Source organism: Giardia intestinalis, chromosome 4, assembly GCF_000002435.2.
Source record: "Giardia intestinalis strain WB C6 chromosome 4, whole genome shotgun sequence".
Lineage (NCBI taxonomy): Eukaryota > Fornicata > Diplomonadida > Hexamitidae > Giardia > Giardia duodenalis.
Window position 1 is genome coordinate 1,412,787 of NC_051859.1, and position 22,833 is coordinate 1,435,619.

The 22,833-nt window shown below is 48.1% G+C and overlaps 16 protein-coding genes and 1 non-coding gene across 17 annotated transcripts; 7 read left to right on the forward strand and 10 right to left on the reverse strand.

Annotated features, from left to right (window-relative positions):
- Nucleotides 1–83: 83 nt before the first annotated feature.
- GL50803_00100969 (uncharacterized protein) lies at nt 84–611 on the reverse strand (the record flags this gene model as incomplete). The annotated part of the gene is made up of 1 exon (XM_038045598.1): nt 84–611. The coding sequence occupies one exon, from the start codon at nt 609–611 to the stop codon at nt 84–86; it is 528 nt and encodes a 175-aa protein (XP_037902000.1).
- A 362-nt stretch (nt 612–973) lies between these two features.
- Nucleotides 974–1,939, reverse strand: GL50803_0014045 (uncharacterized protein; the record flags this gene model as incomplete). Its single annotated transcript, XM_001706013.1, has 1 exon — nt 974–1,939. One exon carries the CDS (start codon nt 1,937–1,939, stop codon nt 974–976), a length of 966 nt encoding a protein of 321 aa, XP_001706065.1.
- A 188-nt stretch (nt 1,940–2,127) lies between these two features.
- Nucleotides 2,128–2,793, reverse strand: GL50803_005866 (Phosphate-starvation-inducible E family protein; the record flags this gene model as incomplete). The annotated part of the gene is made up of 1 exon (XM_001706014.1): nt 2,128–2,793. One exon carries the CDS (start codon nt 2,791–2,793, stop codon nt 2,128–2,130), a length of 666 nt encoding a protein of 221 aa, XP_001706066.1.
- Nucleotides 2,794–2,838: 45 nt separating this feature from the next.
- On the reverse strand, nt 2,839–4,776 carry GL50803_005867 (Cysteinyl-tRNA synthetase; the record flags this gene model as incomplete). The annotated part of the gene is made up of 1 exon (XM_001706015.1): nt 2,839–4,776. The coding sequence occupies one exon, from the start codon at nt 4,774–4,776 to the stop codon at nt 2,839–2,841; it is 1,938 nt and encodes a 645-aa protein (XP_001706067.1).
- A 25-nt stretch (nt 4,777–4,801) lies between these two features.
- Nucleotides 4,802–4,873, reverse strand: GL50803_00t0040. The gene has a single exon. It is a non-coding gene; the product is annotated as a tRNA-Cys (tRNA).
- Nucleotides 4,874–4,936: 63 nt separating this feature from the next.
- On the forward strand, nt 4,937–5,365 carry GL50803_0014046 (uncharacterized protein; the record flags this gene model as incomplete). Its single annotated transcript, XM_001706017.1, has 1 exon — nt 4,937–5,365. One exon carries the CDS (start codon nt 4,937–4,939, stop codon nt 5,363–5,365), a length of 429 nt encoding a protein of 142 aa, XP_001706069.1.
- A 139-nt stretch (nt 5,366–5,504) lies between these two features.
- GL50803_0014047 (Tenascin-like protein) lies at nt 5,505–6,710 on the forward strand (the record flags this gene model as incomplete). The annotated part of the gene is made up of 1 exon (XM_001706018.1): nt 5,505–6,710. One exon carries the CDS (start codon nt 5,505–5,507, stop codon nt 6,708–6,710), a length of 1,206 nt encoding a protein of 401 aa, XP_001706070.1.
- A 140-nt stretch (nt 6,711–6,850) lies between these two features.
- On the forward strand, nt 6,851–7,957 carry GL50803_005871 (Developmentally regulated GTP-binding protein 1; the record flags this gene model as incomplete). Its single annotated transcript, XM_001706020.1, has 1 exon — nt 6,851–7,957. The coding sequence occupies one exon, from the start codon at nt 6,851–6,853 to the stop codon at nt 7,955–7,957; it is 1,107 nt and encodes a 368-aa protein (XP_001706072.1).
- A 58-nt stretch (nt 7,958–8,015) lies between these two features.
- Nucleotides 8,016–8,732, reverse strand: GL50803_0014048 (Microtubule binding protein EB1; the record flags this gene model as incomplete). Its single annotated transcript, XM_001706021.1, has 1 exon — nt 8,016–8,732. One exon carries the CDS (start codon nt 8,730–8,732, stop codon nt 8,016–8,018), a length of 717 nt encoding a protein of 238 aa, XP_001706073.1.
- A 79-nt stretch (nt 8,733–8,811) lies between these two features.
- On the forward strand, nt 8,812–9,219 carry GL50803_005873 (uncharacterized protein; the record flags this gene model as incomplete). Its single annotated transcript, XM_001706022.2, has 1 exon — nt 8,812–9,219. The coding sequence occupies one exon, from the start codon at nt 8,812–8,814 to the stop codon at nt 9,217–9,219; it is 408 nt and encodes a 135-aa protein (XP_001706074.2).
- A 12-nt stretch (nt 9,220–9,231) lies between these two features.
- GL50803_005874 (uncharacterized protein) lies at nt 9,232–12,927 on the reverse strand (the record flags this gene model as incomplete). Its single annotated transcript, XM_001706024.1, has 1 exon — nt 9,232–12,927. The coding sequence occupies one exon, from the start codon at nt 12,925–12,927 to the stop codon at nt 9,232–9,234; it is 3,696 nt and encodes a 1,231-aa protein (XP_001706076.1).
- A 49-nt stretch (nt 12,928–12,976) lies between these two features.
- Nucleotides 12,977–13,387, forward strand: GL50803_0014049 (Ribosomal protein L32; the record flags this gene model as incomplete). Its single annotated transcript, XM_001706026.1, has 1 exon — nt 12,977–13,387. The coding sequence occupies one exon, from the start codon at nt 12,977–12,979 to the stop codon at nt 13,385–13,387; it is 411 nt and encodes a 136-aa protein (XP_001706078.1).
- Nucleotides 13,388–13,471: 84 nt separating this feature from the next.
- On the reverse strand, nt 13,472–14,686 carry GL50803_0024528 (uncharacterized protein; the record flags this gene model as incomplete). Its single annotated transcript, XM_001706027.1, has 1 exon — nt 13,472–14,686. One exon carries the CDS (start codon nt 14,684–14,686, stop codon nt 13,472–13,474), a length of 1,215 nt encoding a protein of 404 aa, XP_001706079.1.
- A 60-nt stretch (nt 14,687–14,746) lies between these two features.
- On the forward strand, nt 14,747–15,190 carry GL50803_0011312 (putative TRAPPC2; the record flags this gene model as incomplete). Its single annotated transcript, XM_001706028.1, has 1 exon — nt 14,747–15,190. The coding sequence occupies one exon, from the start codon at nt 14,747–14,749 to the stop codon at nt 15,188–15,190; it is 444 nt and encodes a 147-aa protein (XP_001706080.1).
- Nucleotides 15,191–15,215: 25 nt separating this feature from the next.
- GL50803_0011311 (Kinase, NEK) lies at nt 15,216–16,319 on the forward strand (the record flags this gene model as incomplete). The annotated part of the gene is made up of 1 exon (XM_001706029.1): nt 15,216–16,319. The coding sequence occupies one exon, from the start codon at nt 15,216–15,218 to the stop codon at nt 16,317–16,319; it is 1,104 nt and encodes a 367-aa protein (XP_001706081.1).
- A 90-nt stretch (nt 16,320–16,409) lies between these two features.
- On the reverse strand, nt 16,410–18,557 carry GL50803_0016516 (EXS family protein; the record flags this gene model as incomplete). Its single annotated transcript, XM_001706031.1, has 1 exon — nt 16,410–18,557. One exon carries the CDS (start codon nt 18,555–18,557, stop codon nt 16,410–16,412), a length of 2,148 nt encoding a protein of 715 aa, XP_001706083.1.
- An 85-nt stretch (nt 18,558–18,642) lies between these two features.
- Nucleotides 18,643–22,650, reverse strand: GL50803_0011309 (High cysteine membrane protein Group 1; the record flags this gene model as incomplete). The annotated part of the gene is made up of 1 exon (XM_001706032.1): nt 18,643–22,650. The coding sequence occupies one exon, from the start codon at nt 22,648–22,650 to the stop codon at nt 18,643–18,645; it is 4,008 nt and encodes a 1,335-aa protein (XP_001706084.1).
- Nucleotides 22,651–22,833: the final 183 nt, after the last annotated feature.

The following is a 22,833-nucleotide window of genomic DNA, read 5'->3' on the forward strand; positions in this document are numbered from 1 at the left end:
CGGCCGCCGAAGTATTTTATGGAAAGCTCCCGGGCCGGCCGGGCTCCCGGGCGGGCGGTGTGGGCAGGCTGCCTTTCTATCCGCTAGCTGGAGCGCACCCAGAGGCGCCGCAGCAAGACAGCGCGGATGCAGATCAAGTCGTTCACTGTGGAAGGACACCGAGAATAGTGCTCAACGCAGTGTGTATCTGAGTTCCTGTCGCACTTCTTTGTATCAGTGTTGAGGGTGTAGCCCGGGAAGCATGTGTCCTTCCCGCTGTCCTTTGCCAGCACGGTTGCACAAACTAGGAGAAATCCTACCAACATTAGCCGGAGTACACGTGCCACTGCTCTTCCGTCAGGCTGATGTGTTGCCGCGAGCAGTGAGAGACAGCCGCTCTTGCTCTCCTTGACCAGTTGTACTAGAGAAGAACGAGATAAGAGCACACCCACCGGAGGCCAGCTGATGGCACGATTCCCCCTGGCTTCGATAGGAACAGGATGAGTGGGGGTCAGATTCAGACCGTGCCTCTCTTGTGGAGTGATTGTTTGGGATGCATTCCTATACATTGCTGTCGCTGTGCTCGTCGGCTTCCTCTGCAGAGGCAGGCATCTCGGTAATAAACGCGTCATTGGTGAGTTCTACTGATAGCGCCTAGATGTCATTAGTCCACGAATGTCCTGTTAATCATCCCAGAGAGCATGCCCTAAAATGTGACTTGCTTGGGCTCTGGCAGAATTGTGAATAAGCCAACTTAAACGTGTAAGTTTGTGCTATTGAAATTAGGAAAGAAGCGGTTCTCTTTCTCTAGCGAAGGACTAATAGAGAGCAAACCTCTAACTCTGCATATTGACAAAAGATTAAGAGTGATTCATAGCCTCGAAGATCAAAGCAAATGCCACAGTAGATACAATCTGATAATTTACTTTGCTATACAAACTATCAATAGTTGGAGTACTAAATTCTACAAAAAGTGAAGGAGTACAGCACGAGATTAGGCCTCCTGATCAACTGGAAGAGCACTATCTGCTGGTTGCTCATTAGCTGACTCGATCTGAGACTGGTTACTAACATCTTCCAATTGCTCCCTAGGTATCTGGGGCTTATCTGCATCGACCTGGGGAGGATGGCTAGTCGTGACTGGACATGAATTTTCAGGGGATCTGGGGGATTCAAGGCCTCCTTCAGCCTGCATTAGAGGATCCGGAAGAGAGGCCACATACGCTGCAAATGCCTCCATAATGGATACTGACTTGTCAGACTTGGCACGTTGATCAAGCGCAGCAGAAAGGCTGCTTACCTCTGCGTTGAGCTTGATGAAGTAGTCACCCATGCAACTGGTTAACTCGGCAATGAGGCTCATTGTAGTCCAGTCGATCTTCTCGAGGCTCGCGTGCTGATTAGCCATATGTTCCTTGTATGCTGTCTCGTCCACCTCCCAAGAGCGCTTCAACTTCTGCATTTTAGCTGTTGTTTGCGATATTGCTTTAACCATCTTGTTTCCGCTAGAGCCTAGTTTCATATTCAAGATATCAAAGTCCAAATCATCGTACTGGCGCTTCTTCAAAAGGATTCCTTGTCGTTCCTTGTCAAGCTTTGTCATGCACCCACTCACAGTACGAAATGGCTTAACAACACGCTCCTGAAAGCTCTGAGCGAGGTTGGCTACCGTAGAAACCAAGCCAGTATTGAGCGTGTTGACCGCTGAGATGAAGTCCTCGAGACTCTTAACATAGGGAGCACACTCAAAAGGTAAGAGATCCGGGCTTGGTGGGTTGCGCGACTTCAGGAGGGCCTTCTGCAGGTTCTTGGCAAACCCTTGGCCGATGACTCTCAAGTGTACAGAGAGCTTCTGGATCCACTCGAAGTTGTCGATGAGCTCATCAATACGTATCATCTCTGCGCGCTCGTAGAGGCGCACCTTGTTGGAGAAGTCGAAGTCAGGTTTAACCACGTCCATTTTTAAAAGCACTTTAAGACACAACTAAATCAGACAACTTCACAATGGGCTGTGGCTGGCATCAGATTGTGCTAAAACAATTGGACTCTGTCTGCGTCTCATACCTACTCTCTGGAGCAACACCCCCAAAAAGTTTACAATCAAAACGTCTGAAAAACTGCTAAAATTGGAATCCTTAATTTACCCATTTAATGGGCTTTCCCCTCTGCGCTCTCCTCGTCCGCGGCTATTAGAACTTGCTGGACATTTCGCTTCCCCATCTTAACTAAGAAAAATGTCAATCCCAAAATTCCTGTTACAAGAGAAATTCCGGCCATTTTTTCAAATGTAGCTTTATCGGAGTCAAGGATGATTATCTTCCGTGCGACCGCAGTTATCGCGACTAAAATGATTATTTCTACATGAGCATCTGATGTTTCTATGTGCACAGCCACGCTCTGCATCAGCTCAAGTCCAATGAGGACATAAAAGAATGAACTAAAAAGGCTTCCATACTGGGATGTCCCAAATATGAGATTTGGCGGTGTTGCAAAGCTGTTATACAGGGAGTACCCGCACTCTATAAGGGACGTCAAAATGAATATAGCTAACAACAGTGCCAAAATAACTATGACGTACTTTTCAAAGATGAGCATGGCGACAATGTACCGCTTCAAAAACTGGTTAGAACATGATTCTCTCCGATTAGCTATCTCTGCTGACTCCTGTGCTATCGTCGGCTTTTGCTCCGGCATGTCCGCTGGCAAGAAAACGCCTCTATCGAGAGCGATAGACCGCCGCGTTGCAGAGGGCTGCATGGCTACAATACCAAAGTTAGCTTTACTGGGTACAGAGGCCAAGTTGTCGCCATTCATTTTTAAATCTTGACGGTGAAACTTGTCTTGCTACAAGCAGAATGGTCAGCTTGGATACTTTTCATTGAGCTTCTTCTGTGCCTCCCACTCCTTCACCAACTTCTTGTATCGGCTTTTTGGTATGGGCAAAGGATTACCGTCAGGCCCCGTCTCGGCCAAGTGAGTGGGAATCCCACGCTCATCAAAAGCTGAGAACTCCACGTTCTCTAGAAACATCTTCTCGGCTGGAATTAGGGCCTTTTCGCGCTCTAAACGCTGCTTCTCAAGCTTTTCCTGCTGCACCTTCTCTTGTTGAAGCCTTTTGGCTTCTGCTAAATCCAGTTCTCTTTGGCGTTGGACCTTCCACTCCTCAACGTTTATCGGCTTAATATAAGACTCCTTGTCTGCATCTTCGATAGCAAATCCTGTCAATGGTAGGTGCTCATCTCTGAGCCTGTCACACAACCCTAGAAGCATCTTCTTTAGAGTCTTGGTATCTGTCTCAGCAGTATTAGTGGTTGAGGCCATCAATAGATCCTTTATTTCTCTCCTGAAGTTACAGACGACTCTAGCGACTTGCAAGGCGTTTTCTGCCGTTGAAGTTTCACCTCTTGCATACGAGAAACCCATAATTGAGAGGACATGTACAATTTTATCCCGTGCATTAGATAGGAGAAACGTGCTGACCTGCCTGCCTTCTGTCTGGCATGCAAAGATGTATGCCTTGCAGTTATCGATCAACAACATCACATGACTCATAGCGGAAACAATGTTTATATCGTTGCGGAAGGCCGTATCCACGTTGGAGAGGAACTCTATGGTCTGCGCTTCAAGAGCCTCTTCCGTTGTACTGTATCTAAGGTTCTTGATTGGCTCAGAAAGCTCTTCCTCGTGCTGAATGATCTGGCGACAATTGGACAGGAAACTGGTGATTTTTTTGTCCTTGGCAACTGCAGCATCCATCATCGAGATGCTGTAATCCAGCGACGCGCTGTATGGAACCATGCAAAAAAGCATGCGAACTTGGTTTGCCGTAAAGATGCTAAGAATCTCACGCACGGTTTTAAAGTTCTTTTTAGACTTTGACATAACATCCCCTGCTATCTTCAAGTGCCCACTGTGCAGGAAGCATCCTATCATGTTCTTTTTCCCGGCCCAGGTCTCCAACTGGATCAGCTCATTGTCGTGGTGAGGGAATTGTAGGTCACAGCCACCCAAGTGGAGATCAAACGCCCCTCCAGTGTCCTTCCCTAACACAGCTGCCGCCATCGCGGAGCACTCTATGTGCCAGCCAGGCCGTCCGGGCAGGGTGATCAGTTCCGAGACAGCGCCATTTTTGTGGGAAAAGGTTGCATCCCACTTGGCATCCTCTGGTTCTGTTTCTTTCCATGCCTTCCAGAGTGCGAAATCTGAGGCTGAGCGCTTTTCTGAGACGCGATTCTTGCTGTCCATCCCATCTGCATTCTGGATCAGGAGCTGGAGCTCGTCAGAACTACTGCCCAGAGGCCGAAGCTTGGGATAGGAGTACCCAGCGCTGCGGGCTGCGGCCACGTCAAAGTAAACAGACCCCGCGCTCACATATGCAAATCCGTTGTCCATGATCTTCTGGATGAAGAGAATGATGTCGGCCATGTACTCGGTTACGCGAGTGACCACTGTGAAGGGACGAACTGAGAGGGTGTGCATGTCGGAAAGGAACTCCTGCTCGTATTTACGGCAGATGTCGAAGATGGACGAGCCCCTCTCTACGGCGCGGGCGATGATCTTATCGTCGACGTCCGTGATGTTGCACTGGTAGCGAACGCGCAGCCCGAAGTAGTCCTCGAGGATGCGGCGGACGACGTCGAAGGTGACGTATGTGCGCGCGTGGCCCAGGTGGGTCGAGTCGTAGACCGTGGGGCCGCAGATGTAGGCCAGGACTGTGCTGGGTGCGTGGGTCCTGAGCTCCTCGAGGCGCCCGGTGAGGCTGTTGGTGAGCCAGACGGAGGTCGGGAACGCGGCCATTTATCGGCGCCGGGCGGAGGCAAAAAGGGCCTGACCGGATTTGAACCGATGACCACTCGGACTGCAGCCGAGCGCTCTACCCCTGAGCTACAGACCCCTGCTGCGAGCCGGAAGGGATGAACATGCATCCTCGTGTAGCTTTGTGGCTCTTCCGAAAGCAATGGCGTTCCAGACCCTCGACGCGATCAACGAGCTGGCCGCGCAGGCCGCCCGGGTGGCCGGTCCGGCGCAGCCCCCGCCGAAGGCCCCGCAGCTCGCAAGCCGGGCCTGCGACACCCCCGGGACGGCCGAGGAGACAGACAACGAGGACCTCGACGACGTCCCGGCCGGCGAGCTCGAATGCAAGGTGTACAGCGAGGAGCATCGGAAGGCCGTTCGGAAAGAGATACAGCGGACCATCAAGAGCGGGATCGTCATCACCATCATCAGCGTCGTCATGGTCCTCGTCCTCACCTGGTTCATTGTAAGTAGATTCCCGCTGGTCCTGGTCATCGTCTGGGCCTCTATGACCGCCGTCCTCACGATCCTTGGTGTGGCTGCCTGGATATGGGTCTGTGCACGGTTCAAAAAGGCACGTGCAGAGACATAGCCTGGCGCGCTCTTATGGAAATAGAAACAGTTCGGCAAGTAAACAGTTGTTAGCAAGGCATGTATGTTCATGGTTCCATCGGGTAAACAGGGCATGTAGTGTACACGTTCTTAAAAGCTAATTCTCGAGTGCCTTGTTTATGACCGAATGCCTGGAGAGTAATGAATACTGTATTTGCACGCCAACAGCAGATAATAGCGTAGTTATATGTAAGTGCAAGGAGGGATATGTTAGTAGAGACAACCAGTGCTACAGCAAAGAATGTTATGACAGTCTCACAGACAGCTTTTGTGGAAACTTAGGCTTTGCTACATGCGATAATAGTGCACAGAAGTGTAACTGTGGCAATACAGGCCTTACTCTAATGTCCTTTCATGGGCGATGCGTAACAGAGAATTGTTTAATTGGAAAAGAGCCTAGCCGGACTGAGTGTTGGAATAGAGGGTACTGTCAAATTAACTTAGCTGGAGGGATATGTCGTTGTTACTCTGCATACTTAAACGACACTGGGTGTACTAAGTGCAATCCAGAAACATCCCTGGAGAAGAAGGTATCAAATGGAGTTGAGTGCATTCCAAAAACGTGCATGGATAAGGAGAATCCTAGCGTCGATCTTGTATGTAATAACATCGGAACGTGTACTCCCTTTGTCAACTCAGAGTCAACCATGCTGTACATATGTAAGTGCAATAGCCATGCTTTCAGTGTAGGAGACTCATGCTATCCAAAGGAGTGTGTGATTACAGACCCTCTTGTCTCCAACAGCCTCACTGTCTGCAACTCAAAGGGATCTTGCGATTTCAAAACAAGTAGATGCAACTGCATCGCACCTTACACAGGAAGATTCTGCCGGTCTTGCTTACCGGAATATATCCACCAATATATTGCAACCGAGAACGGCTTTCTCTTTCTCTGCGTCCACGAGAACTGCTGGGATGAGTCGCTTAATACGCACTGCAGTGGTCACGGGAACTGTACAATGGATGCCGTGTCTAAGGTCTATAAGTGCTCATGTGAGCAAGGATACAATCTTGTGAAGGGCACGTACAACATTTGTGCGTCAAACACCGTCCGTAAGCGTAATCGGCAAGGCTACCTTCTGCTGTCTGACGTCTTGTTTGTCGCGCTCTTTGCCGTGGCCATTCTTGGAATAGGTGTATATCTCCTTGTGAAGCTTTTGTCTGAAAAGAAGGCCAAGCGAGACCATGAGCTTTACATCCATCAAGAGAAGATCACAATAGCAAGGAATCTCCATAATGATTTGTCATCAGCTAAGCAGGCGTCTGCTCAATCTAGCGTCCTTTCCACTGCCGAGTACATAGCTTTTCAGCGAAGGTACATGTAGTGCTCACACTGTATGTCAGCACCTCTGTTAGGTTCTTCCTGTTTCAGTTTAGTTAGTAAATTAATATGCCTTCAGCGTCTGTACAGCTTGCACAGTGGATTTCTTATCCTTGGCCAAGTCTCAATTAAATCAATAAGCTCATGGGCATAGTTGAGCAAATAGCTGAGGTAAAGACTGAGATGGCACGTACCCAAAAGAACAAGGCCACAGAGCATCATCTAGGACGCCTGAAGGCCAAGCTTGCGCGACTGGAGAGTCAGCTCATCAGCGAGGTCACAAAGAAATCTGGAGGAAAGGGGTCTGGATTTGATGTTGTTAAGCAGGGACAAGCTAGAATTGCACTCGTTGGGTTCCCATCTGTGGGGAAAAGCACCTTTCTCACGCGGTATACCAACGCGGAGTCTGCATCAGCAGCCTATGAATTCACCACTCTTACCTGTGTTCCAGGCACGATGGAGATAAATGGAGCGCCAATACAGATTCTTGACCTCCCAGGAATCATCGAGGGGGCCGCCACGGGCCTAGGGAAAGGACGACAGGTGATTGCAACCGCTAGAACAGCAGACGCCATAATAATGATGCTTAGCGCATGCAACGCAGTCAAGGAGAGGCGGATCCTTACAAAGGAGCTAGAGTCTATGGGAATCCGTCTGAACAAACGCCGACCAAGCATTGAACTACGCCCAGCCTCAATGGGGGGTATACAGGTGCTTTCGGACAATGTATTGACCGTCCTAGATCACGACACAATACGGGCCACTCTTGCAGAGTATAAAATCCACAACTGTCAGGTGCTTCTCCACTGCGATGCAACCGTCGATGACCTAATTGACGTAGTAGAGGGCAACAGAGTTTATATGCCGTGTATCTACGCTATCAACAAAATTGACATGGTAAGTATTCCCGCTGCCGAGTACTATGCAAAGCAGCCGGACACCGTTGTTATTTCAGCAGAGTGCGATCTCAATGTCGATTACCTGAAGCGAATTATCTGGCAGCGGCTGCAGTTAGTACGCATCTATACCAAGAAGCGGAACTGTCCGGCAGATCTTAGTCAAAAGGAAGCGGTTTTTCTCAAACAAGGAGATACAGTCGAGAAGCTTTGTGCAAATATTCACAATGATATGGTATCCAATTTTTCGTATGCAATGGTGTGGGGTAGAAGTGCCCAACACTGTCCTCAGCGAGTCGGAAAAGACCACAAGCTAGCCGACGAAGACGTTGTCCAGATAGTTTTGAGAAAATAGCATAAGCAGGATCAACCAGAACGCCCACGGCTCCCTTCTGCTCCTGGTGACGCACTATTTACTGATGATACTCCGCATACAGAATATCCTCTATCTTCTTCACGACACTCTTAATGTAGAACGGAGAGTCTTCTGGCTCTGCAATCTCCACTTGTGTCATAAGTTCGTTCATTTGATCCATATATATCTCTATTTCATGCAACTTATCAAAGTAAAATTGTGACTCTAGCTGACCCTTTGCAATTTGACGACGTAAGTCCTCAAGCTCCTTAGAGTCAATTGAGGGCCCGGACGTGCTTGAGGCCTTGGGGTTCTGCATGGATGCAGCGGTGCTGCCTGACCTATTTCCTGGTTTTGATGTTTTAGTAACAGCGTTGGCAGATCCAGATTCTGTAGCACCAGACTTGGATCCCTTGTAATTTTGGTCAAAGAACCACTTGAACCATTGGAAGAACTCGAAGTTGTCCATGTACTTCCCTGTGACTAGCTTATTGACGTCAATGCCCTTATCTATATTGTTACGACTCAAAACGTCCTGTATGATCTTAAAATTTTCTGACCTTTCCCACTCGTTGATAGCATTCATGCGAACACGATGCATGTTCACCTGTCCCGGATAAACAAGATTCAGGGCCATACAATAGTGGTGTCCCGATGCCAGGTCCTCAACTTTCTTGACAGGCTCATTAAGCAATTCTGATATCCACTTGAGCAAGGAGACGCGGCCTACAAAGTAGCAGTCAGACACATTTCCGGGTGCTTTTACCGGCGGCATCAAGCGTGAATTTAAATTTTGAGCTTTTACTTACGTTTCTACCCAACTTAGCTCACGCATGCAAGACACAAGGGCTATAATGGAAAGTATCACTCAGTTTGCTCTAGACTTGGAAGCCTTTTTTAGGCCCGAAGAGGAGCGCATTGTCACATGCTTTCATACGCCCATCAACGAAGACCATGATTGTGGTACAGATGGCAGGGGATCACCTGCTACGTTGGCTGCAGCATTTCATGTACGCAAGAACTACTATGAAGACGGTATGATTTCGTCTTCTCCGTCTCCAGTCAGTGTCCATTCCTACCTGGAGGCGCACGATTGGAGCAGTGAAACTGACTCGCATGATGACAAGAGAGGTAGAGAGTATGACCAAGAGTCAGAGGACGGATCTACCGCCGGCACACTAGCCAGTGCGCACTCTTCTCTATTGCTGTCATCGCCAGTAACACCGGACAGGTCTGCTGGAAGTGACAGCGATGTATGGTAGTTTACAGCTGTGTTATTCTCCAAGCAATGCATCAAGCATATGCACAAGTGTCAAATTGTGAGCCAATAGAAACCCCCCATATGTCTGTTCAAGAGCGACCAAGATTTGTTTCTTACATTTCTCTGCGTCTTCCTTCGGCATATGTTCTCCCTCATTTATATCGTTAATATGCAGCCGTTTAAATGCTTTAATATACACATTGCTGTTGTCTTCATCGCACATGGACATAACTTTATAAACAAACCGCTTGAAGAGTATGGGAGAAGCCGCTTTCAAAATGTCTGTGCAGCGCTCTATCCCGAGAAGAACAAACTGCGCCTGTGTAGTCTCGAAGACCTTGATCAGTGAGTAGAACAAAATCACAATAAGTACCCACAGATGTGCATCTGCTTCTGAAGCTTCTTCTAGGCTTCTACTACTTAAGAAGGAAAGGAGATACGGAAACGACCTGCTCACCTTGGTACTATTTTGCCGTGTAGAAAACGATAGCGCCACAATGAGTTGCATAAAGAGCTTCGTGATAAAAGATAGGGGTGACTGCTTAGAATTGATATTGACCGTCACAGAGTCAAGAAGCTTAGTGATTAATTTTCCACAAATGAAGGCACAAAGCGTTGAAATCCTCTGCGTTGAATATAAAATGAGGGGTAGAAGAACTTGGTAGATGAGCTCATTGATGTCTGCCGCAGATAAGTTGAGAAGTAGCTTTAGGTCCTCAGTAGTAAAGAGTTCGATGCTTTCCAGCTGGTCGTTTGAGGAGTCCCCACACTCTCTAAATGCGTTCCAAACAGTTGTTAGAAAGACATTTGACGCAGGAGACAGTGCTTGCGGCGGCGGTGCCATGAAGTAAAGTCCCGAAAGGTAGCGGATGTGTGGCAAGTACGTGCACTGGGCCTTGTTAAAGGTACTATAAAGGCTTTCCAAGAGACCGATGTTCTCCGACGCCTTGGAGGCAAGAGTTGACATGAAGTACAGAAGCTCGTTAACGGTGGAAACGACGAGCTCCGACGTTTGCTCATAGGTCGAGACATTCTTCAATAGTATGGCCCATTTCCAGAAGGCGCCACTAGGTAATGCCTGTAGAAGCGGCAAAAACGTGTCTGGATTAAGCAAGTACGCCGCAAGTGGTTCTGGCATGGAGTAGGTACGTGGACCACAAAGCAGTGGGCATTCTCCTATGCTCTGTATGCATGTATCCGCGAGCATACTGGGAGACTTTCCATTAAGAAGAGACTCCGCTAAGGGAGACATGTCTGCAACTTCAGCGTTTGCTGAAGCGTCCATAAGGTGGGTAATAAGCTCTCTCAAGCAGTACATTGCTGGAAGAGACCCAAACTTCAAGGACCCCATAAGATTTGCAAGCAAATATTGACCGGAAAGATCACTCGATGTTTTGCTAATGGTCCAATCGACATGAATTGTTAATCTGACAGCAACAGAGACATAGTTGCGATAGTAGCTACGGAGCCATCCACTTTCCCGAGATAGGTGATGTCCCGATCTGGCTTGCTGATCTAAGGAGACGTCGTCTAAACACTCATCAGTAATAGATTGTATAATCAGCCAGGTATAAAACTCCTGGACAAGTGGATGTGATGAGATAATAATGCCGCAGAGAAGAGAGCGAATATCCGCCAGCTCGAGACGGCGCTTAACATATTCATGCACAAGAATCAAAGAGGTGGCCGGCAGAGAAGCAATGCTTGACATGACGCCAGAACAGTTTGTCAGACAAAGAACACTGATCAAATACTGTTCGATGAAGGACTTGAGCGTCACATAGTAGAAATTCCTCTTGCACTCTATGCCCGATAAAGCAGCCAGAAAAGAAGGACATTGTTTCACCTTCCTCGCGCAAGCAGAAATGGATGACAGCTCCTCCATGATAGCAGAATATATCTCCCTTCTATGAGTGAACCCCATTGTGCTTAGCTTATCCCACGCGAGAGATAGGGCCTCCTGACAGTACGGGGCAAAGAACAGATTAGCAATGATTTGACCGACAAACCGGTAATCAGATGAATTAATGCTCCCCTCTAAGGCATGAGAATAGGAGTCTAGCGTTGGAAACACAGCCTTGTCTATACAGCATAACGAGAAAGACTGTTCATAAAGAGTTCTAAGTATCCCACAATCCATCAGCCATGGAACTGTTGCATGGGCAAGCTTGAAGTGATCACTAGGAATGATGTTAGCAAGAGAACCATCACCTAATAAAGCGTACATGAGCATGTTGGCCCCTTCAGTTTCATTATGTTTGAGTAATAAGTAGATAAAGTTCAGAAAAACAAACCTCATGTTGTTATGGGAAAGCCAATAGACAGGGAGGTCCAGTAGACAGCTTATTGAGTCGCCCAGGGTTTGATACTTGTGCTTGATGTTCTCGCTTTTCGTGGCGATTTCAGCTGCAAAAGGAGGCGCTTTAGTTGGAAGGTTGCAGGTTGATAAGGGAGTAGAAAAAGTATAGATGTCATACAGCTCGGCAAGGTATGTAGTAAGCTCCCTCTGAACAGACGCTTGCGAGACGCCTTTGCAGAGCTTGATGCAGATGTATTTAAGTAGCTTATCGCATAATATATTTGGGCTGTCTTCACAGTTGAAGCCAGCGGACAAGATAGTTCTAAGTGACATTGACTCTGAAGACGGAGGGTCTTCTCTAACAATAGTGAGCATGGTTAAGATCCGCAGAATAAGTTTCTCTGTAGATAAAATGGAACTAGAGCAGGGTAAATAAAAAGATATAATGTAGTGAAATAGCATGGTAGGAAATGTTATGTCTTCAGCCCACCGAGGGTCGAGAAAAAGAGTAATAAATCCTTTAGACAAGCAGAACCGTAGTACCCCCTGTTGAAGAAATATGCGCATAGTGAACTGCATGCTAATTGGAACGGTACTCATTACCGAATAGAAAAGTGCATTCTTAAGTGCTGCCAGAGCTCGGCTTTGCTCTTCAGAGTCTACTGTCCCAGAGGCCTCTGGAGCTAACAGAAGTGCAATTAACAGGATACGGACAGAAAGAGCCATGTCATGGAACGGTTCAGTCACGAATGTCAGTGCATCAACCTGGGCAGTGCGTAGTTCGTGGTTGCTGTAGACGCGGGCAATGCGCAGCAGAACCTTTTGAGCGTCTGCAGGCAAAGACAGCTCCTTCACAGATGGAATAGCTAGCTCGGCCTGCAGTATATCTAGCGTAGAAACCAACTCTGCGACTCCACGTGAAAGGCCAACAAGGAGTCTGGATGGAGTCATGAGCTTTGTTGAGTGAATAGGTGAAAACCCGATAATTAGTGAGCACAGGAGCGCTACCCATGCTCGGACCCCTGGAGACGACTTCAGGTCGGAGAGTAGCTGGCTTGCTGGTGTATCTGATTGAATCCCTAGAAGTGCCCCAACGGAGAAGATGGCACTGGTAACGGTGCAAAGCCGTTGAATGCTGATGTCTCGTTGATCTAGAATATAGGTATGGATCCGCTTTACAAGATAGTCTAAATCCAGCCTAGCGTGCGGCATCTGGACGCTTCTATCGTGCTTGAAAAATGTGTATCTATTTAGCTCCTGATGAGACGCATTTCCTTCCATTAGAACATACTTCCAAATCAGCGCGACAATTGTCTGACTGGCTGATAAGCTTGTCTGGGCACCAACTGCTCGTTGCAAATCATTGAGGGCCGCGTTGTCAGAGATGTACTTGGGCCCTCCAGGTTTCATTAATTCAAATTAAAATTGTTGGCCGCAAAAAACCCATTATTTGAAAGCTATGGCCGGCGAGATGATCCACCCCCTCCCGCATAAGATCATCATCAAGAAGAGGAAGAACAAATTCATCCGCTTCCAGTCCGAGCGCTTCGTCCGCGTCAAGCCTTCGTGGAGAAAGCCCCGTGGGATAGACTCTCCGATGCGCCACCAGTACAGGGGTCAGCGCCCCATGGTTTCCATCGGCTACGGTTCCGATAAGGAGACGCGTTTCATGCTCCCCTGCGGCTTCTTCAAGCACAGGATATCCACTGTCCACGAGCTCAAGACCCTCTTCATGAACAACAAGACGCACGCTGCACAGATTGCACACGGCGTTTCTGCGAGGTCGCGCAAGCAGATCCTTGAGGAGGCCAAAAAGATGGGCGTGCGTGTCCTCAACGCCGACGCCAAGCTGCGCAAGGAAGAACTGTAAGGGGCTCTCCCGGCTTCTCGAGTAAACAGCAAGACGTTGGTGTGCTCTAGATTTACTGAGCCTAATGGCCAGCCGCGTGGGCACCTATGCGTGCATGTGCAGGAGGCTGCCGTCTCCAGTAAGCTCGTAAGCGGTGACTGTGCTCGTACAATCAAGAAGCAGGGCCCGCCTCTGGCCCCATGCTATGGAACGTACGGAGAGATCTGCTTCTTGCTGCTCATCAGAGTCTGCTCCGCTGGGGGTATCACTGCCTTTAGTATTGGTAACTCCCGCCGGGGATAACTCTGGACGTGTGCCTCGCTCTGCTTGCGTGCTGGAAATAGGTAACGAGAAAACAGCATGTCTAGTGAAAACCCCGTCGGAGAACTTAAACACCGTTACGGAGCCACTGAACTTCCCGCATGTCACAAAAACAGAGTCCTCTGCCTTGTGCACGCTAAGAATATAGTCATGCGACTTAGTAAGGGAACGGATATCCATGTTCTGGTAGAAGATAGCTCCATCTTCAGGATCTGCCAGAGCCATTCCCATGGACCCCGTCGTCAAGCATAAAGACTCGGTGGAGTAATAAACAACACCGAGCGGAAACGGATACGCCGATCCGAAAATAAATATGTCATCAGAAACATCTTCAGAGTTCCCAAAGAGCACCTCCCGCTGAGGCCCGGAAGCGTCGAGATTCAGAAAGCCCAACTCACTCACTGCGTTAATGAATAAAAGCTCTGTCGGCCGATTCCTGCAAAAGGACAGATCTGCAATATTAGATGTGCTTAGCTTGATAGGCGCCTGGAGCCCAGAAGTATCACCAGCCAACAATGGGCCCAGCTCATACGCACAGATGAAAGTCCCAATAGACGCTACCAGGACTGCTCCATTAGTGGCCAAACAACTTACTGGGCCCACAAGGGCCAGCTCTGCTACTGCATTAACCCAAAGATTTTTCTTGTTGTTTTTGTCAATTGTTACGGTGTAGACACAGACGATATTGCCAGCTGCAGCAAGGATTATGCAGAACGGCTCTGTGCCTGTCTTAGTAGCCTCCGGATCTGTCTGTAACAGTGACCACCGGGGGGTGCCAGGATCAGATAGGGAGAGGACAGTGAACACTTCGCACTTGGGGATTTCTCCAACCTGAGAGATGTGCCCCGCTTCATTAAGCAAGTATAGACGGAGGTATCCAGAAGATACGTGCACATAAAAGTAGCTATCACCGCCATCTAAGAAGCCAACAGACGTCCCCACTATAGCAGCACCCTGCCCAACGGAGTACGGCCGGTACAGGGGCGCGAGCATATACATGGTGCACGGTCTAATAAATGTAAATTACTAAAAGCAAATAGGACAGATTTTTTTAAAAGTATGTCGATCAGTCTTGTATTCGTCAGCAGCGAGCAGGCCCCTGTGTTCACCGGCCAGATGCTTTTTAATGGGAACTGGATGCCAATAGATGTCAAAGTGGAGATGTTCCTATTTTCGCTTCTGGATTTGGTTTATGCAAACCTTGCCAAGCAGATGGAGCAACCCACCGTAGATTGTCTCATGCTAAAGATTGCAGAATCGTTGGGCTATGTGGCCCATGCATATGTAACCGTTGACAGGTCCATACTCTTAATGTTAATTCCTGTAGAAGCCAAATGCAATTCTAATCAATTAAAGCTTTTTTTCCTTGCCGCAGAGGCTCTCCTTGCAGCCGAATCCATGAATCCGTTTTACAAGCGCTCGACACACGTTATGGATGAACCCTTCTGCTTTGCTTTAGCCCAGAAGCTTCACGCCCATTTACTTAATAAAACTTGGGGTTAAATTTTGAAATTAAAAAGACTCCCTCATGTATAATGCCAATCCAAAGCCTTCACAGCAGGGTGGAGCCCGCGAAAGCAGAGATTCTAGGGATGTGCGACAGCAGTATATCTTCCTCAACATCATCGGAAGCGGCTCCTTCGGGAAGGTCCACAAGGTCCAGTCCAGGACGAACGGGCGGATCTTCGCGTGCAAGGAAATCGACTACGCCAAGATGAGCGAGAAGGAGAAGAAGCTCCTCGTCCACGAGGTCAACACGCTCAAGGAGCTCAGCCACGAGAACATCGTCTCCTACATCGACCGCTTTGTCGAGCGCGAGAACGCGAAGATGTTCATCGTCATGGAGTACTGCGAGAATGGAGACCTCGCAAAGTACATCAAGCGGCACAAGACAGACAGGCGCTACATCGCTGAGGAGAAGATCTGGTCTGTCTTTGTCCAGCTCCTCCATGCCCTTAACTATTGCCATAGCATCCATAGTGAAGACGAGTCAGGTGTCCACAAAGTTATCCACCGGGATATAAAGCCCGGTAACGTGTTCCTCACTCAAGATGGCTCCATCAAGCTGGGAGACTTTGGTCTCTGCCGTACCCTCGGAGAAGATTCTGTGGCCCAGACAAACGTCGGCACCCCCCTCTACATGGCCATAGAGGTCCTCCAGAAGCAGTCCTACACAGAGAAGGCAGACATATGGTCCCTCGGCTGCGTCATCTACGAGCTCTGTGCCCTGCAGCCCCCATTCGTGGCATCTAACATAGAGTCCCTCAAGACGAAGGTTAAGCAGGGTGCACGCCCTGCCATACCGTCTCACTACTCTAGCGATTTGTCAGCTGCAATCGACTTAATGCTCAACCCCAATCCTTCAGCACGACCATCTGCAACAGATATCCTTCAGCACAGTCGTATCATTGAGATGAATGAGAGAATAAAAGCTATGCCTGCATATGCTGCACAGGCGCCGCCTGAAATACCAAAGAGTGCTCCACCAGGCGGTGGACATGCCCAACGTGAACGTGAACTTCGTGAGTGGGAAGAACGCCTGAACACGAAGGAGCAGTCCCTACGAGCACGTGAGGAGCACGTTGACCGCACACTAGCAGCTCTGAACGCCGGAACATATAAAGGCTATTAACCAAATGATAGTTTTTCCTTGATTTACAACGTGGCAGTAAACACATGTATAATCCGTATGTTAGAAGCTATGGGAGAAAAGCTTGGTGCCCTACGTGCCAGCGCTGTGGTTCTTATTATCTAAACGACGTTTGTCCCGTTCCTCGTGACTTTCCAGCAATGGGATAAAACGAGAGACAACATATCCTTCACAGTTGGTTGCCTGCTGGTTATCGAGACGGAGAATATTCCAAATATTGCGACGGAAGACCTCCAGCAGCCCAGCTATACTCGCTATCCAAAAGTCCCGTAGAGACGGATGTGGAATAACTAAAGATATAGGCAAATAAATGCGGATTGCTATATTAAGAAAGAAGCAGAAGTACAGAGTTGGAATACTAAACAGAGATGATCGTTGCAAAATCCCTTTCCGGTATGCTTTCGAGTCTGAATGGATTTGCTTGAAAAGTAAGGCGCCCGAGCCCCCGCTGAATAATGCCCAATCCTCCACTGTATCCCAGTAAAGTTTATAAATTATCTCAACCCAACGGATAGAGTATAGCGTATACTTGATGCCCGATATTTTGACCAAAGCAGAGACCTCCATAAAGCAGCCTGGGATTGAAACCAAATACTTCAGCATATTGTGGATATTCGGATAGGCATTCCCGGACTCCTTATATCTACGCCCACACTGCATGGCTCGGATGATATTGAATGTCGTCAGAAAGCATGCAGTAATGTAGTCCGGTATATAACCACCAGATAGGACGTAACACAAATCTATAATCATCACAGAAAGAGAAACACACTGATCCATGAAGAAGAATTGGGGAAAATTGATCCGTCGTACGCGGGGATTCAAGCAGCGGAGGAAGACCATCAAACAGTAATGCCTTAATTTGTGCCTTTTGGAGAAAAAGATGGCGGTTACGAGCCAGTAGAAGTAGAAGGCGAAAGGTATGCACAGCCAAAGCTCGTAAGGAGTCAACTGTGCAAGAGCTGCCAAGTATTTACCAAATGGATAGGGAAGAGGTTCCGAAAAGGCCGGCTGGCCATGACTTGAGAGAGAGGTGTATGCACTGGCGGTGCCCATCACGATCGCAATGCAGTGGATCGTTGAAAACCAAAGTGCACGGATAGCAATGGTGTTGGCCCCTGCAACCATATTCGCAGAGGGCAGCTCCAAGATGAGAACATAGTTGATACGCTTAACCTCATAGATAGCAAAAACCATAGCTAGGGAAAGGCTGTATATTACTATGCTTAAGTGAAAACGATTCAAGTGTCTGCAGATTGGAGGTAAATCTATTAAGTAGTGCTTTGACATGATTATGTTCAAGACAATATCCACCAGCATCAATGCTATGGGGACGAAGAATCCTAGGCTGACCCCTGTGTGCAGGGCTAGGCGCTCTCTTTGTCTGGAAAGATCCCCCATCGGAGTACAATAGGAGACCAGCGTTTTCTTTGCGCCCTTTCCTTTTGTATCATAGTGTTGGCCGTATACTCGTTCAATGTCGTCCTCAAAGTCACTCAAAGCGGACTGAGATGCAAAGCTGGTCTTGATCAGTAACTCCTTTATTCTTTCGGTGCAGAATGCAGACGTGGGAAACATTTTGTCATGCTTCTTAGCTATCTTGATAAAGCCTGTTTCATTGAGAGAGGTAAATTCCTTGAGCATGCGGACGCTCTTGTATAATTCAAAGATGTTCTCCTCCACGTCTTTAAGCTCTGATCTGGTAAGCTTGGGGTGGCTGCGTTTCTTTTTGCTCTCTTTAATAGCTCGATCTTTTCTGCTATGCCTGCTGAGACTTTTGTTGGTGATCACAAACTCCTTGGCTACTTTCAAAGACGACGTCTCAATGTCTTCTGATGGGGCTCCTGCATCTTTTTCAGATCCTGCATTATTAGCGCCGTCACTATTGTGCACTGAAACAAGTGGCTCTGGTGATAGGTGTCCTGCTTCTGAAGAAAGAATTGCTTGAATCGATTTCCACAGATTTTTGTATTCGCGGCATTTGCTCTGGTAAAAGCTCTCAACTTGTCCCACTGATAAGCGTAGTTTTTCATAGAAAGCCTCTGAAAACCCAGTCCTGTTCCACTCGCTACGCTCGGCTTCAAGCCGATCGTTGACCGGGAGAAGACGCTCTGAGTCGTTTACGTGCTCGTCGAGCAACTTCTTAAAGCCATTATAATCTAAATAGTGCTGTCTCCACTCTGGAATGAGCGTACTTACAAGACGTTCGCCAAACTTCATGCCCAGGATGTTTATCTTCGCCGATCACAAATTAGTACGAATTGGGGTCTACACACGATTTACAATACAAAGAGATTACCAAGAATTAAGTAATAGACAGATTGATAGAGTCAAATATCATAGATTGACCAGTCCCTGAAGCGCCTGCAAGTAATTCTGTTGTTGAGCCGGGGAGATGCATACACCTGGTTCTGCTGAGTTTCCTTGCAGACAAAAGCTTCCAGAGAAGAATGCCCAAGGCAATAAGAAGAAGAGCCACTGCAGTGACTGATAACCCTATGGTTAGCGACAGACGGGCGTTTGAGGCTGGGGGTACAACTGGCACGTATGGACCAGCTTCAGAAAGACATAAAATCGGTCCCGGAACTGCTGGGCCAACGCATGATAGGCATCCTTGCATTCCAACATATCCGTTTTTCCCTTCTTCGTCAGAGCATGCCACACAGTGAGAGGGATCAAAGACCTCATAATCAGTGGCTGCAAAGTATCCTTCTGCGCACTGGGTACACTGAAGATTACTCTTACAAGATGCACAGGTCTTGGGACACTGGACACAGCTATCCCCATAGTAGCCGTCGGAGCACACGGTGCATATATTGCTGGAGTACTCGCACGCCTGACAGTTTGTGCTCTCACACGGTGTACAGGATCCAGAGAGCGGTCCATATCCTAGCTGACACTTGCTGCATACGCCCAACCCCTCGTCAGTAGCAGACTGGGCGCAGACGTACGAGCCTGGAAGTCTGTCCGACTGATAACACCCACCGGAATACAGGAAATATCCTGGAGCACAGTGGGTGCAGATACCATTCTTTCCATTCAAGCAGATGAGATCTCTTGCGGCCATGTGGCAGTCCCCATTGATAGGATAGTGACCAGATGTACACTGTGAACAGTACGCAGTGCCGAAAATTACTGCATTGCATAGAAGACAATTTCGGGAATTCTCGACACACGCGTCAGTACAAGTACTCGACCCTGTCCCAGCAGAGTGCGCCTTTCCCTTGATACACGTCAAACAGTCGCTCTCCCCTGGTCCAGAGCAGGTTAAGCATGTGCTGTGACAAGCTACACAGGTACCCTCTACCAAGTGGTAGCCAATCTTGCACCTACTACAGTTATCAGCCAAGTCTGTGCATTCCAAACAATTTTGATCAGTACATAAAACACAATGCTTGGAGGATGAGCTGACGCCGAAGCTAGGTACAGCACATTTAGGAACACACGATGATCCCGCGGGGTCCACTACGTACGCCTTAATGGTACAAAGCTCACAGATAGTAGGATCAGATACGCATTTAGCACATCCGCTTACCTTGCACAGAACGCACTCGTCTTTCTGCAAACTGTATCCATCGTGACATGCAGTACAGTAGCCTCTGAGAGAGGCCACACATATCCCATTGCCAGGGACGGCTGCTATGCTGTAGCATCCGTTGCCGTGGAAAAAGTAACCAGCTGTACACTCAATGCACCTACCAGCTAAGCAGTTATTTCCACGAGGATCCGATGTGCACAGACCATTAATTGGAAACTCCGATAGCACCGAGCAACGCATGCACGCCCCCGTTTGCATATCGCATGAGCCTATCGCGCACTTTCCTGAACCCTCGCCTTCTGTACACATATTGTAACACTTTCCCATGCTCATAATCGACCCTGATTGACACTCTAAGCAGAGTCCAGGGTTTTCTGAGGAGCAAGTTAAACAATTACCTCCACATGGCTGACACATTGGGCCATAGAAACCCTTTTCACAAACGGTGCACTTACCCAATGCGTTGCAAGTTCTGCAATGAGGAATAGCGCACGCTCTGCATTTTTTAGTGCTCATGCACTTTGTACAGGTGTTTAGCAAACCGCACTCAGCACACTCCAAGGAGCTGCATGAGATGCATTCATTTTCCCATAGATAATAGTCATGGACACACACTTCACACACTGTCTTATCGGCATTGCACTGCATACAATTATTTGTTAGGCATTTAACACAGTGAGAACCTGTGTCATGAGTGCCACTGGGACAAGTCTTCATACAGTGGACAACTCCGTTGGAATCGTATAGCTTGTAATTGGGAAGACATTCGCTGCATAATATCGTGTCCTCAACCAGCCGACAGATCTTACATCCGGTCGTCGTCTGGTCCCCCTGAGAATCCGTAGTAAGTGCGCAGCTATGGCAACGGCCACTATCGGTCCTATCGGGGTCCTTCTCAAAGAATCCGTCCGCACATCCACTGCACACAGGAGCTGATTCACAGATACACCCTAGAGGACATACCTTTGGCTCCTCAACACAGAGTCTTGCCTCCAGCTCAGGAGTATAACCATTGTTACACACACAGCGAGAAGCATTGCTATCAGATACCGGGGTGGAGTGAGAAGGGCACTCCGTATCACAGGAGACTCCATCAATACTTACAAAGTGTGCAGTGTTGCTGCACTCAATACACATGCTCTCGTTGCATACTTTGCACCCCGATCCACACTGGATACATGTACCGGAAGACGATAGCCTAAATCCATACTGACATCCAGTACACACAGCAGCATCATTAGCACACGTCAAACAGTTCTCATCGGAGCATCTGGCACATTTTAGGTCGGCCGTCAGCCTAAAACCTTCTTGACATATATCGCAAAAGTTATGTCCGGCTTGAGCACAAGACACACAGTTGTCAGCGCACACGGGTGGTGGGCACTCAACCGCCCCATCCGCTTTAGTTCCATAGAAACACTCTGTGCAAACGCTTGGATCTTCTGCGCACAACTTGCAATATCTGTCACTGCAGTTCATGCAAGCATTCTTATTCTCTGCTAGACCATATCCAAAATCACATATGCATTTTGTTGGGGTACTAGTGTCGGGTTTGGAACCAGTCGGACAGGCAGCAATACACTCTGTTCCTGCCAAATTCATGTAGGGTGTTTCCGGTAAGCACATTTCACAGGTATCTCCAGCATATCCAGAAGTGCACCTGCTACAACCTGAAACCTTACAGGGCACGCATGACATAAAGCCAGGATAATATCCAGGAGTGCACTCAGTACAGCTGTGAGAGCTTTCGCATATCTTGCAGTTTGCTGAGCAGGATCTACAAGACATCGAATAGGCATCACCGTATGTGCCAATGGGGCATGCAGCGTAGCAACTGACAAAACCAGTTGCAGAGTCGGTAAGACTATAGTAATTCTGGAAGCACTTGTGACACTGCACTGGACCCGGTGTCGATGGAAGAGTACATTGGGAGCAGAACTCTATACCTAAATATCCTTCGTGCTGAGAGCTAGTATCTCCGCACCCAATGCATACTCTTTTAGATCCGATCATCAGCTCTTGCGCGTTCGCTCGGCACTTGTCACAGTCGTCTTTAGAAGAACAGACAGCACAGTGATGCCTGCACAGCATGCACACGCCTGTGCTATCAAGGAAAAAGCCCTCCTTGCAGCTTGAGCATGTGCTCTTGCCATTTGGACACGAGCTACAGTTAGGAACCTCGCAAGGAATGCACATTCCGGTTGCATCAGTGGAAAATCCGTCGGCACACTGTGTGCATTTGCCATCACTCACAGTACCTGCACAGACAAGCTTTCCGAGACTAGAGCTCTTGGAGACACAACCACCATTGAACAGGAAGGAGGAAAACCCGCACTTGGTGCACACGTTATTGGCACAGGTATCGAACGGATTTGCACTATCACAAATGCCATTGACCGGCACATAATCCAAATATGCACACTGCGAACAATACGTGGCGCCCCCCAGAACATATCGATTTTCAACTGCACATATTAGTGGCGCATACTTTCCATTGAGATCGTAACAGCCGTCTTCAAACAGCATATAGTCTGAGGTGCACGATCCGCACTTAGTATTATAGCCCTGCAAGGTGATGCATATGTTAGGGTCATCGGGAACACATATACCGTTAATAGGAACGGTATTGAAGGTCATGCAATCAGTACAGACTGTGTCTTCTCCTAGCTTAAGAGAATGGTAACACTTTAAATCAGAAGTAGCTGTTTCCACAGAAGAAAAACCCTTTATGCGAGCAATCCGAAGGGCTAGTAATCCAACGGAGAAGACCAGCATTTTATTTTCATCTTTTCATAAAATTAGCAATAGCTGTTGCATAGTGTAACCGGAGTTGTAAGCAGTGATTCACTACCCCTGCTTCCAAATACAGCAGTAAATACCGGAACGCTTAAGCATGCCTTTTTTCCAGGCAGTAGCCAGATTTCAAGAGTGTTATGTTCCAGCGGATATTCCGTCATG